Genomic DNA, 13,008 nt, shown 5'->3' on the forward strand with positions numbered 1-13,008 from the left:
TGAAGCCAGTCCTATCAATCAGAATGTAAAGATGACTGCCTGGCAATTAAGTCTGTGTTTTCTAGGCACTCATCCCATGAGTTTTCCAGATGCGAGTGCATCTTTGTAGAGTTATATTTGGTTAGACTAATGGATCTCTGAGACCTTATCAAAGGTTTACTTCATGTTGACCTTGAAGTTTATTGCCAGACCAGTTATATAACCATTAAACCATCCAGGGCAACATAACATAGAAAGAACTATGAAAACACCTATTAAACAGTACATCTTTCCTGGTGTAATTATACAAACATGCTGTATTATTTATAACATTGCATTGCTTTAGATCATTTAGTGCTGGGTTTTTTTTTTCTTTTCATTTTTCTGCACTACTAAATTTTGCTCTTAATATTTTCAGAGCTGCATTTGCATGTTGAGAATGAAGATGTAGGACAGTAGTGGTCCTGAGTGGTGCTGTAACATTAAATATTAAATAACTGTTTAAAACATCAGCCCAGAGGAAAGTCATAAGTCAGCCAAACTTTAAACCATAAAATGTAATAGAAAGGCAAAGATGGTTTCTCAATATATAGTGTCTGCTCCTTTGCATGCTTTAAAAGAAATCAATCTTTCTGCAGTAGGGTTACTTCTTCAAATCACTTCAGCTGTCTAAGAAGCCGCCCTAGTGCATGAACCTGTTTACCATTTGCAGGAACATGCCAATCCAAATCAGCAGAGCTACTTTCGCTTTAGTGGCTTGAGAGGTGTGATGGGGAATATTTATCAACTCTCTGTGCATCTAGTAGTAGCTAACCAGGCTCAACAAAATACAGCAATATATCCTAAGAGAAGCTTTGGGATGCCAAAAGAATTGGATGGATGGAGCGCTTGGCATCAGTGATATTGTCACACTTGTAATATCATACCATACAAAGCTAACTTGGTTAGAAAGAACAGAGGTAGGCAAGACTTTAGGAGACAGCACATGATGTCCAGAGAGACAGATGCACTTTCTGGATGGGTTCTGAACCTGTGGAAGAGAGATGTTTTCATTCTCTTCTACAGAATAATTAGGTTTCTAAACACCTCTTTTAAAAGATGTGCTATATAGATTTGTGCTGTGTCCTGAAGGACACCGAGATGTTGCATACTACGGGGTACAAGAATACATAAATACTTTCCTTTTCCAAGTGGCAATTGCTGTAATTGGCACAGGGATGTGGGACTGTGATTAGGAAGAGAGGTGGCCTATGAGACAAACACTCTGCTAAAATGTTGTCCACACGATGGAAATGGCTTGATATGGCCCTAAATATGCTCCAAAGGGTTAAGGGTATATCCTTTAAACTGGTTTGTTATTTTGATTTCGCGTTTAGATAAGAGTTTGATTTCTTAATCAAATCGGCCAATTGACAAGAAAGCTAATGTCCCAAACCAAAGTTGCTTAACTCTCCAGCTGGGGATACAAATTGCAAAATACACTATATTGGATCATATACACCACCAGCTTCTAAAGCACTTGTGGAAGAAGCTGCATGTTTCAGCATGTGTCTTGTCTTATTTTTGGTAGCGAGGCAAACAACCTTCCTGTCTCAGAAACAAACCAGTGGAAAGGATTTACTGATAAGAGATCTCTGCTTTGATGTTCTGTTCTCGGTAGCTGGGTGAATAGTCCATTAAAGTTAATAGGAGACCTGCCTATGTACAACAGGGAGAAAACAGAATGCCAAATGAGTGCTGCCAGGTGGATCAGAATGAGGAATTTTGTGCAAAGGTTAAGTTCTGTAGTATCAAAAATTCCAAAATTAAAAAGATGCTAATTTTTGATTTGTGTCAGCATTACACTTTGATAATTCTCATAAGCTTCTTAATTCTCTTGTTGGTGCATGTTAAAGTTAGCAAATTATTTTTATTACTCATGGTGTGGTAGGTGAAATATTTCCTTATTTATTGATGGAAAAAATGTGAAGTGTAACAGATGGGTTATGAAGCTGGTGGAGGGACAGGGGTTGTTGTGAGAGTTAGAAGGAGTCAAATATAAGGAAGGATTTGAAGGAAGAACAGGGCTGGAAATGGGAAGCAGTTCTGAGCTTTGGGAACAACATGATAGCATGTGAATCTGGGAGTGGGGGGAGTTGGAGGGGAACAATGAGTGGAGAGAAAATTGGGAGGAGAAAAAAGGGAAATAGAGAAAAGGAGAACACAAGTGTAAGAAGTGAGAATGTGTAAGTTACTGGCGAATGTGTTACAATTGACAGAGGATAGGAGTCTGTTACAGCCCCAGCTGAAGAGCCTTGGCTCTTTCACATAGCCTGTAGCAGCTAGCTTTGGAGGTCCTTGGTTCACTCCCCAGTACGTCAGCCAAGACAGCAGTCATCATATAAGTGGGGTCTCATCCAGGATTCAAACAGCTATGGGCCTCAAAGGCCGAGTATGAGCCTCATTTGAGGAGGGGGAGTATGTAACCCATCAGTGAGTGTGTGTTACAGGCCCCTCTCTGTGCCTGATACACAGAGGATATGAGTTGTTACAGCCCCCAGCTACATAGGCATGTGATGAAGAAGGCAACTGACATTATGTAAAGGCTTGACAATGAGATGAGAAGTATCTGGTATTAAATCAAGAGGATAAACTCTCAGTATGCAACCTACATGGTAGCCAGTCAAGTAGGCTCATTTCACTTCTTACTGCTGTAAATCAGGACTGCTACCACAATGAAACTGGTGCATGTGAGAAGAGAATTAGGCTTGGTGGTGAAATCTGGCCCCCTTTGAAGTCAATGGGAATTTTGCCATTGACTTCAGTGAGGTCAGGATTTAACCCAGTATCTTCACACCAGGCAAAGAGCAAACCAGATGATAGACAAAATGTTTTTTCAAAACAGGGGCACACTTTTATTTATAAATGGAAGTTTATATTATTTATAAAGGGTTTATAAACAGGTGTTATAAACATATTGCAGACATGGGTATTATGTATTTTCGGATGGTTATAAGCACATCAATATAGAGTTTTATAGATGGTTATAAGTAGCCTGTTGACCTGATAGACTCTAGCACCCTATAACAATTAACTATTTATTAAAACACCTAATAATTTAAACCTTTACAAACTCTTTATCAATAGTGTGAGCAAAGCCAGCTTAGGGCTTTGGTTCACAGAGACACTGACTGATGCAGGGTTTGGTAACATAGAATCATAGAATATCAGGGTTGGAAGGGACCCCAGAAGGTCATCTAGTCCAACCCCCTGCTCGAAGCAGGACCAATTCCCAGTTAAATCATCCCAGCCAGGGCTTTGTCAAGCCTGACCTTAAAAACCTCCGAGGAAAGAGATTCTACCACCTCCCTAGGTAACGCATTCCAGTGTTTCACCACCCTCTTAGTGAAAAAGTTTTTCCTAATATCCAATCTAAACCTCCCCCACTGCAACTTGAGACCATTACTCCTCGTTCTGTCATCTGCTACCATTGAGAACAGTCTAGAGCCATCCTCTTTGGAACCCCTGTGTTCCAAAGAGGATGGAACATCTGTGTACTATCTATGTTTGACACCAACAAACAGTCATAATGACAGAACTTAAACACAAGGCTGCTTTTTTACCCTCTAACAGAACCAAGAAAACCCATTTCTCCTGTGTCAGATGACTTGCAAAATGTTTTTGATGCATCCATTCACAGTCTGCAGCCCATACAACACCTCAGTTTGCAGAGCCATAAAACATTTGCCTTTGTCCGGCAAAATGTGTAATGAATTGCAAGAATTGAGCCAATTATTTGTTATGAACCAGCCCTAATGAGGTAGCTCATTTATAAAAAGTCATTTCCGCCTCCAAACATATCTTTCTTGGAGAAACCCTTCAGGTTCCCTTGTTCTGCTATTGGTTGATAATTTAAGGTATAACACCACTGGCAATCTTTTAGGAGTCCTGTTCCACCCCCGCCCCTCCTCTGTAATACAGACCTTTAGTATATTCCCAGAAATTGTTTAATCTGTCATGGAATTGGTGACCCATTTAGAGCAAACTAACTTTCAAGTTAACTACGAGAGCATCCATAGACCTACTTCAGGCTGGCTTCATTATGGATTGGTAACAATGCTAACACTCCCTGGCATGAGCTACCCTCATCATGGGTCATGGCACAGTGGGAGAGAATGTTACTGCTACTCTCTTTTCCACACCATGGCCCGACAGGGAGGGGGTTATAATCTGCTTGAAGTACAGAGCTGACTCAGATTACTTCCTCTGTTGAGCAAGATAAGAAACCAGGCACAGAACTGAATCATAATTCAATCACTGGCCTGCTCCTGGGGCAGCACAGCTACGTGCAGCCTCTTGCTCAGGGCTAGTGGTAAATCCACAACTTAGTTACTGATGGGTCTGTCAGCTGACACACTGATCATGTCTTTTCCAGTTTTAAGACTGTTTGTAGGAAAAGTGCTAATATCAGGTTGCTGTCCGTATATTTCTTCAGGCTACAGTGGTTCATAGACCTCACTTTAAACCATCTCCACTATAGATTGAATGGAGATTTTTAGAGTGCTCAGTATATATTAATTATATTTAACACACATGTAGTATTAATAATTGTATTTATTTAGATTTAATAAGACAGATATCAATTAAATACCAACTGATTAGTAAGGTCATTGATGTTTGCTGACTGTATAGTAGACCGTGCAGCAGTTAAGCTTCACTGAATACTGTATGTTAATTGTTAGTCAATTGATTATTTAAGTAGCTAAACCAGTTACATTATTTTTCTTTCAAACCTAAATGAATTCAGGTTATTAACATTGATATTATTAATTATATAACTAATATGAATGTGTCTACCCCGACAGTGGTCTCAAGTGTTTTTACTGTTAATTGAAACAATAAACCAATGTAGGACTATACATAAATGGTGTGAGAGAGCCTATGAGCTTTATGTAGGGGATCAAGATTTCATCCTTGGTGCTAAACCAGGGAAAATTTCCTTTGAAAGCTGCCTGACATGGAGTAACAGAAAACCTTTTGCAGTTCTGTTTCACATGTTCGGAGAACAAGCTTAAGACATTCTTCTACTAAAGCTAACGGAGTAATTTACTGCAAGAGTTGATTGATGCAGATTCTGCCAGTCTTTGAAACAATTTTTCTTTCTAACAACTTGTGCAGCCCTATAGGTTGTTGAATAACTCACTGTGAATAGGTTTCAGAGTAGCAGCCGTGTTAGTCTGTATCCGCAAAAAGAAAAGGAGTACTTGTGGCACGTCTCTAAGGTGCCACGAGTACTTTTTTTTCTTTTCACTGTGAATAGAATTTATCATGAATTCTGGTGCCTGGTTTTGTGTAATAAGAATATAGGTGAGGTCCTTGCACCACTAAAGTCAGTGGGAGTTTTGTGCTGTCTTTCATTAGACTTCAGGATGATTCAGTGTTCTGTCTTCAAAATAATGGGCCCCATGAAAAACGTGGTGCACATTCACAACTGGAAGTCAGTGTTTCTGGATTTGCACATCTGAGGGTAAAAAGTTTTCTTTCTCTGCAGTGGCTGCTGCAGCAACATGCGGCAGTCACAGGTTTCCTTGGCCTTCTGCAGGGCTAAGCAAAAGAAGCCTCCTTGGAGAACTGTGTGAATGGTGGAGCCCCAGAGGTCAACCATTTAAAACTTCACCTTGAACATATGTCAGAAGTCTATGAATCGCTTGAAGGAGAGGCTTTTTCAGCCTCCATGGAGTAGCGTGGCTTTCGTACACAAGGTGCACAGGAATTTTATGAACTTTGCCTTGAGAAAAAATGCAACAAAGATCATTTTGGGAGGGGTTGTTACAGCAGACAGCTATCACTGAAAGGAAGTTATTGTAACTGCTCAGATTTGGTATGAGAGTGAGAGGGGGCTGGGCAGTGGAGGAAGGGGAAGGGCGTCAGCAGTAATATTTTCCATGGAGTAAAACATGATAGCTATGAATTATTCCCCTTGATTGATTGATTTTTGCATTGGCAAAGTCTTGCAAACTCCACCACATGAATTGCATGACTTGGCAGTTATGGAGCAGGGTTCACTGTCCCAGGACCTGGCTCATGAGGAAATTTACATTCCTTCATCTTGCTATCCTGGCTATTTTCTGCCCGCACATGATTTGAAGACTTTCCAAAACCAGAGGTGACATTCTTTATCCGAATCCTCAGTTTGTGCAATAGTTTCGGGGGAATGTGGCAACATGAAAGATACACACTATGTTGCTGGTAGTACCGAGCTTGTGGGAGGACCAATATTTGTGTAATACCAATTAAGCAATTTCATCTCTGCAGCTCTGTATCTTACAGATGAACAAGAGGCTGCTTCTGTTCAGCTAGACTAGTCACATTTTGAATCTCACTGACATTTTAACAGACACTTTCTGCCCAATTTATCCTTCATTATATTTTTGTAAACTAGATCTGATCTTTCCTTTTAGTTGCTTGTATGCTGGTAGCCTGAACTCCCCTTAAACAAAGCAATGTGCCTTCCCTAGAATCATTTCTCCAAAAATGCACTAAAATGCTTCTGGGGCAATTAACAGCAACCAAACAATTTTACTGAGCAGACAGAAGACAGTAAATAGTACATTTTACTAGAGATGTTTCATGCTCCAGTATCCACTAGCTCTTTCCTCCAGTACATGTTTGTATCGCTTGTTAATGACACTCAGGATTTTTTAAACATAAATATTTTTTTAAAATTCTATTTTAATATTAAAGTGACATCCTATATCAAGGCCTAAACTACTTATAAGCAATTAATAATTTAAATTAAATACAAAAATACTTAGCAGTACATATCTGCTGCCATGTTTTAAAGAAAGTCAAATCCCTGAACAGCTGGAAGCAACTGGAGCCTGTTTATTGAAAAAACAGCTTTTGGTGAAAGTAGCCTCTTCTGCAGGTAGAGAGAATATTTTCTTCATTTCAGCTACTTCAATTCAATGTCTAGTTCATTCAAAGTTAAGAAACCAATGGGGAGCTGATAAAGACTTGTTTTCTTTTTCTAAACTATGAATAAAAACTAGGTGTGAGAGAATGAGATCTACAAGGTTCTAAAATCTTGAAAGACACGCTTACCAGAAGTAATCAGTTCATTACCTACATAAAATACTTCATTTAATAAACCAGTTTTAAATTCAAACACATTTTGATAAAAAAACTTAACAAAGTTTATGTATCCAACACTATAAAAGTAGATTTAACAAAAATTGTTTTTTATTGAGTTTAAATTCCAATCCAAATAGCACTTGACACAAAACACAAGTAAAAATGTAATCATTTAGTAAATGCACCATGTGCTAACTTAATAAAAAATGTGAAAATTAGAAATCTGAATAAATGTAACAAACTATATAATTACTTAAGTAAATGTGAATGGATATATTGTATCTTCCCAGTTAGCAAAAAGAAGCACCAAAATTAATGTAAAGGCTGTATTTAGTCATAAATAACATGTTTTAATGATTACTAACCAATGAGAATCAACCTTTCCTTACGAAAATAACTAAAAAGTACAAATACGAAACAGGATTTAAATCAAGGTTTCCTTCTTGCCAATTTAAATTATGATTAAAATCCAGTGATTTAAATTAGTCCAAGCTGAGCCCAAATTATTTGTCACAAGGTGGTCCAACCTTAAGGGCCCTTCTGCAGCAGGCCGAGGCACAACCAGTATACCTTCCTCAGTTTTCCTCCTTTAGAGTCCCCAGTAACTCCATGACAGCTCTCCTATCTAATAATACCTTTCTGGGTGTTGGTTTATTATGAAAACAGAATTCAAAATAGTCTATAAAGTCCCCAAACATACTGCATTTCTAGTACCCAGTGTATATAGTCCTTAAAATTCCACATCCTATAGTCCATCGACACAGCACATGCCATCCTCTCGTGTCTTCCACCTTATCTGGGCTCTTATCTGATCCTCTCCTGTACCTTTACCAGAAAAACCACCCTAGCCCTTCCATCTGGAGTGCAATCCCACTCTTCCCCATGGGACCACCCTGGCTCTCAGCGTTCTGCCACCTACTGGCTCCCTCTCTCTGGCATGGAAGTGTCAGTGAGCAAGCCCCTCCACTGCTCCCCTCCTTTCAGCTCTCTCCAGCCCTTGGCTTTGGCTGTACGGCTTAGAAGCCAGCAGGCAACTGTCTCATCTGCTCATTGGCCTTCAGCCTTCTCCAACTCTGGCTTTTTGGCTTGGGGAGGTCACCCAGCAAAACTCTCTGCTGCTCTTCAGCCTTCCCCCAGGAACCATCTACAGCTTCCTTAAAGGATCTCCTGCAGTTTCCTTGTGTCCAGTAGCTCTCACCTGCCCTTTTTCTGATTGAACCATGCATCTCTCCTCTGCCCTTTTCCTGACTGACTGACTCTGTTGTTGTGCTCTGCCACTTATATGGCCTAGTTGCCTTCTCTTAAAGCTCAGTTAGGAGATAGCTGACAAGTCACAGGTGCAGTGGCCTCTTTCCTCTTAGAGGGCCACTGTCACCCTATGACACTATGCCTGCTGTAAGCATCACTAACTGAAAAGCCACTGGTGTTTACCTCTGTGGCAGGGTGGCTACCCTGCTCCTAAAATAGAAGGGGTTAAAAGCAGCCCTGCAGAAGGCTGTGGCTGGGGATGGCTGATTGGGGAAGCAGCTGCAGCTGGGCCATGCCCCAATCAGGCCCCAGCTGGCCTGTATAAAAAGGCTGTAAGACCAGAGACCCAAGGGTCTCTCTCCAGGCTAGGAGAGAGCAGGGCCTGGCTGTCTGCCTGGCAGGGTACTGAGGGTGGTAGAGTGCTGGGGAAGGAGCAGGCTGAGCAGAAGTGCTCCAGGCTGTAAGGCCTGGTCCACGGCCCATAGAGGTACTGGGAGGTGGAGGAAGGCAACCAGTCTGAACACCCTTGCCTATGATGAGTGGCCTTTACACTGCAGTCTGCCCCAGGGAGTGGGGCTTGGTGATGACTGGCAGTAGCTCAGACTGAAGCAAGGTGGGGACAGTGGGTTGGGGGTTCCCCAGGAAGGGGAGACCCAGAGGCAGAGTGTGGGGGTTCTGCCAGGGGGCAGAACCCCAGAGAAAGGGGCACCGAGGTCGATGAGGGACACGGGGGCCAGAGCTGTACGGATCACCGGCCTGTAGAGGGTGGTCCATGCTGGAAAAGAGCTAATTCCTAATGATCAGCAGGAGGTGCCGCAGGGGTGAGTCCGCTCCTTTACAACCTCCCATGTGTGTAGCCACACCTGCCCCCCTGGGTATCCAGCAATGTTCTCCAGAAGTTATGTTGTGTTGCCCAGATCTCCATCCACTTCCCAGTGACTTGTATTTTCTGACACTGGGGTCCTAGGCCCTGGGGTCAGCAGATAATCAGTCACAGGTCCATTCTGGCTGGCTTCCTTCCTTCCTAATTTTGTCTCTGGCTGGATTGGATCTGTTTGGCTCTGTCCTCTGTTGGGTCTGGCACCTGCCTCCTAGGCAGATGGTGTCTGGTTCAGGCTGATTTACCTTTACATCGTTAGGTGGGTCAGGCTCCCCTGGTGCAGCTGGGACTTTGGTTGGGCTTTCTGTTGCATCTCAGGCTTGGTCTACACTACCAACTTATGTCGCTGTAACTGCATCGCTCAGGGGGGTGGAAAATCCACCCCTGAGCAACGCAGTTATTCCAACCTAACACCCAGTGTAGACAGCACTATGTTAATGGGTGGGCTTCTCCTGTCCATATAGCTACCACCTTTCGGGGAGATGGAATACTTATGCCAGTGGGAGAAGTTCTCCCATCGGCGTAGGTGGCGTCTTCACTAAGCACTACAGCTGCACTAGTGCAGCCCTCAACCCCAGGTTCTAATCTGTGCTTTCCCTGCCTTTCCCTAAGAAGCCCCCGAGAGACAGACTTGCTGTGTCAAGGTTATGGGGGACTGGAAAAGTTAGTAACATTCTTTAATTAGGAGCTTCTATATCATATAAGTAATAATAACAAAACCTTTGGGGAGCAGCCAACTGTATGTGGATTTGCAGGTGTGATTATCAACTGTTCACCTGAGACGTTTGGGGGGAAAAGCCATTCCCTACCCCAGGAGCTAGTAGTTAGAGCCCATTACAGAGCTCCAGTCTCACTTGCGTGATGCTGTTCCCTACAGCAGGGCACATTTTTATAATCTAACAAACCTCATATTTTAGTTGCTGAAAACATAAAATACTCTTTTGTTAGTGCTGAGCTATGAGAAGGGCAAGTAGTTTTAAAAGCACTGTTGGGAGGTATTTATGTCTTCCCTAGTTGCTTGTACTGGTCTGACAACAGGGAAGGTTTTATCCTATGTATTAAGTTTAAAATGAAAATAAAAGCTCTTTGAACATATGGAAATCAGCCAGAATTTGGTGCTTTAATAGTTGCTTTGTAGGCAAAGACCCAATCTTGCAATTCTCACTCAGGCAAAACTCCCTGCAGCTTGGGCCAAAGAAAGCAAATATATCCTAAAGAACTTAATTGCATAAAAAGACAGAATACTAGGGCTTTGATTCAGGAAAGCACTTAGGCACGTGCTTAACTTTAGGCAAGTGCTTGATTCCCATTTATTTCAGCAAGACTTAAGCATGTCCTCAAGAACTTTGCTGAATCAAAGCCCTAGTGACTAGAAACAATCTTCTGAATGAAAAGAATTTATGTTGATTGGTTGTTGTGCATTAAACTTGTGTTGTAATGGGAGATAAGATGTTGTGCTGCAAAATATGTAAACTTAATATCATAGAGTCAATCTATTTTACCTTTTGCAGGTGGAGATTTACATTTTACCTTTATATATTTACCTATGGAGTCCGGTTCCTGAAAAAGGTAGGAACTCTCATTATTGTATTGTGCTTTTATAACTGGCTACAAATCTGTTTAAAGTTATATGTATGTACAATACATAGCAATGGTTTAGAAAATCATCAGTCGCCACTAAGAAAGATATGCTTTATGTTTGAATTACAAAGTAAGTTGCAATTGGTACTTTGCAGCGAACTCTTGAAGCTACTACTTTTTAAACAAAAAAGAAAAGAGCTTCAGAAAAACCGTTTTAATGCCCAAAAGGTTGCTGTAACAACATCCCTGGTTTCCCAATAGATGTTAGGCTGCTCATGGATGTATTTATGCTTAAAGCATGATTATATTTACATTGTCCTCATGCTGGGCCCTGTGTTCTCCTGTGTGGAAATAACCCATGTAGGAGAGAGGAATCTCCAGGAAGTTTACTATGGATTCTTTGATCAGAAATGAATGGTTGCTCTCAACCGCACTTCACAAGGGAAGCCCCGGGAATTCTGCTCCCTTAACCCCGGCACAGGAGGTAATGAGCATGGTCATGGAGTCTGTTGCAGTATTCCCTGCTCTGTTTTATTGCAAGTCTTGTGACATTTCTTATGTTTTCTTAAAGCCCCAGATGCTGGAATTGGGAGACTTCATGAAAATCTCAGCTTTCATTTAAAACAAAGTACAGTTCTAACCTTCATGGTTTGGAGAAAAGCTTGAAAACATGACCTAAGTGCATCATAAAGTCTTAAAAGCCAGAGGGCAAATGAAAAGATCGTTCTTTCTATTTCTTTCCATGCTGCTTAAGCCAACCTCCATGATTTTTTGAAGTCTGCCTCATGAGGTTGGAATGCTTGAGACTGGCAATACAGCAGATATGCACACTCTAAAAGGCATATGGCCAAGCAGGGTGAGAACATGGCCGTCGTCTCAGCTATTTGTCTGAGGCCAGCACTAATAGGAATATATGCTGCATCTCCAACAAGGAGGAGAAAGAGCTGCTCCTAAGTAAACTTACCTTGTGTTCCTGAACTGGGGCACTGTGCAGGCAAAAAGCTTCCAGTTAATGGTCTGAAATTTCACTTTCCCACCCTCTTCCATGGCTGTGGCATCAAAAGCCAAAACAGGTGATGATGAATGCTGTCATGGTGAATAATGCAAGGGAATGTTCCATGACTGGTTTCTATTGTCTTAGTAGGATATGGTTGATATAGTGCTTGCTTCAGAGGGCTGAACTTTGCTTGTAGTTGTTCTGTTACTGTAGTAAGAGTGATGTGATGCTGAGGAATGAGAAGCGGACCCTGTTTTTATCCCTGGATCTATTACTTTGAAATTTTTCCAGCTCACAAGATATTGTCTACAAGGAACATAATAGTATGTGAGGCAACGTTTCTGAGCCTATACTATAATATTGTGAAGCAGGGTGGATTGATTTTTAAATCAAAGTGATTTAAAACACTGATTTAAAAAAAATAATTTAAATCAGCAAGCAGGAAATCTTGATTTAAATAACTGATTTTAATCTTGTTCTGAATCTGTTGTTTTTATATGCCTAAAGGAAGGTTTATTCTCATTGGTTGGTAACCATTACAATATGTTGATTTGCAACTAACTAAAGCCTTTACACTAAATTTGGTGGTACTTTTTGCTAACCAGGAAGATTCCCTCTATTTATACACATTTATTTAAGTAATGTTATAGCTTAATACACATTTATTCCAATTTTTATTAGAAAATGGTGGATGATGCATTTCTTAATTTTTTTACTCCAGATTTGTGTCAAGCTGCATTTGGATGGAAATTGGAATTCAATTAAAAATGCACAAGAACAACTTTTTAAAATTATTATTATTAGTTAAAACTACTTTAAATGTGCTGGGTACTTAAGAAGAAAAAGGTAAATTAATCAAAATATGTTTCGCGTTTAAAACTAACTGGATCGTCGGGCTCAACGGGTAGTGATCAATGGCTCCATGTCTAGTTGGCAGCCAGTATCAAGCAGAGTGCCCCAAGTGTTGGTCATGGGGCCGGTTATGTTCAGTATCTTCATTAATCATCTGGAGGATGGCGTGGACTGCACCCTCGGAAAGTTTGCAGATGACACTAAACTGGAAGGAGAGGTAGATACTCTGGAGGGTAGGGATAGGATACAGAGGGACCTAGACAAATTAGAGGATTGGGCCAAAAGAAATCTGATGAGGTTCAACAAGGACAAGTGCAGAGTCCTGACCTTAGGACGGAAGAATCCCATGCACCGCTAC

General features: G+C 41.2%; 1 protein-coding gene across 3 annotated transcripts in view; it reads left to right on the top strand.

The window, feature by feature from the left end:
* The window catches only part of CERS6 (ceramide synthase 6), a 222,198-nt gene that overhangs the window by 97,650 nt on the left and 111,540 nt on the right, over positions 1 to 13,008 (top strand). For all 3 annotated transcript variants that reach the window (XM_078847955.1, XM_073305738.2, XM_073305739.2), the window contains exon 4: positions 10,732 to 10,789. In XM_078847955.1, the coding sequence (XP_078704081.1) occupies positions 10,732 to 10,789 (58 nt within the window). The remainder of the gene's footprint in view (positions 1 to 10,731; positions 10,790 to 13,008) is intronic.

This window comes from Lepidochelys kempii, chromosome 11 (genome assembly GCF_965140285.1).
Source record: "Lepidochelys kempii isolate rLepKem1 chromosome 11, rLepKem1.hap1, whole genome shotgun sequence".
Taxonomy (NCBI): Eukaryota; Metazoa; Chordata; order Testudines; family Cheloniidae; genus Lepidochelys; species Lepidochelys kempii.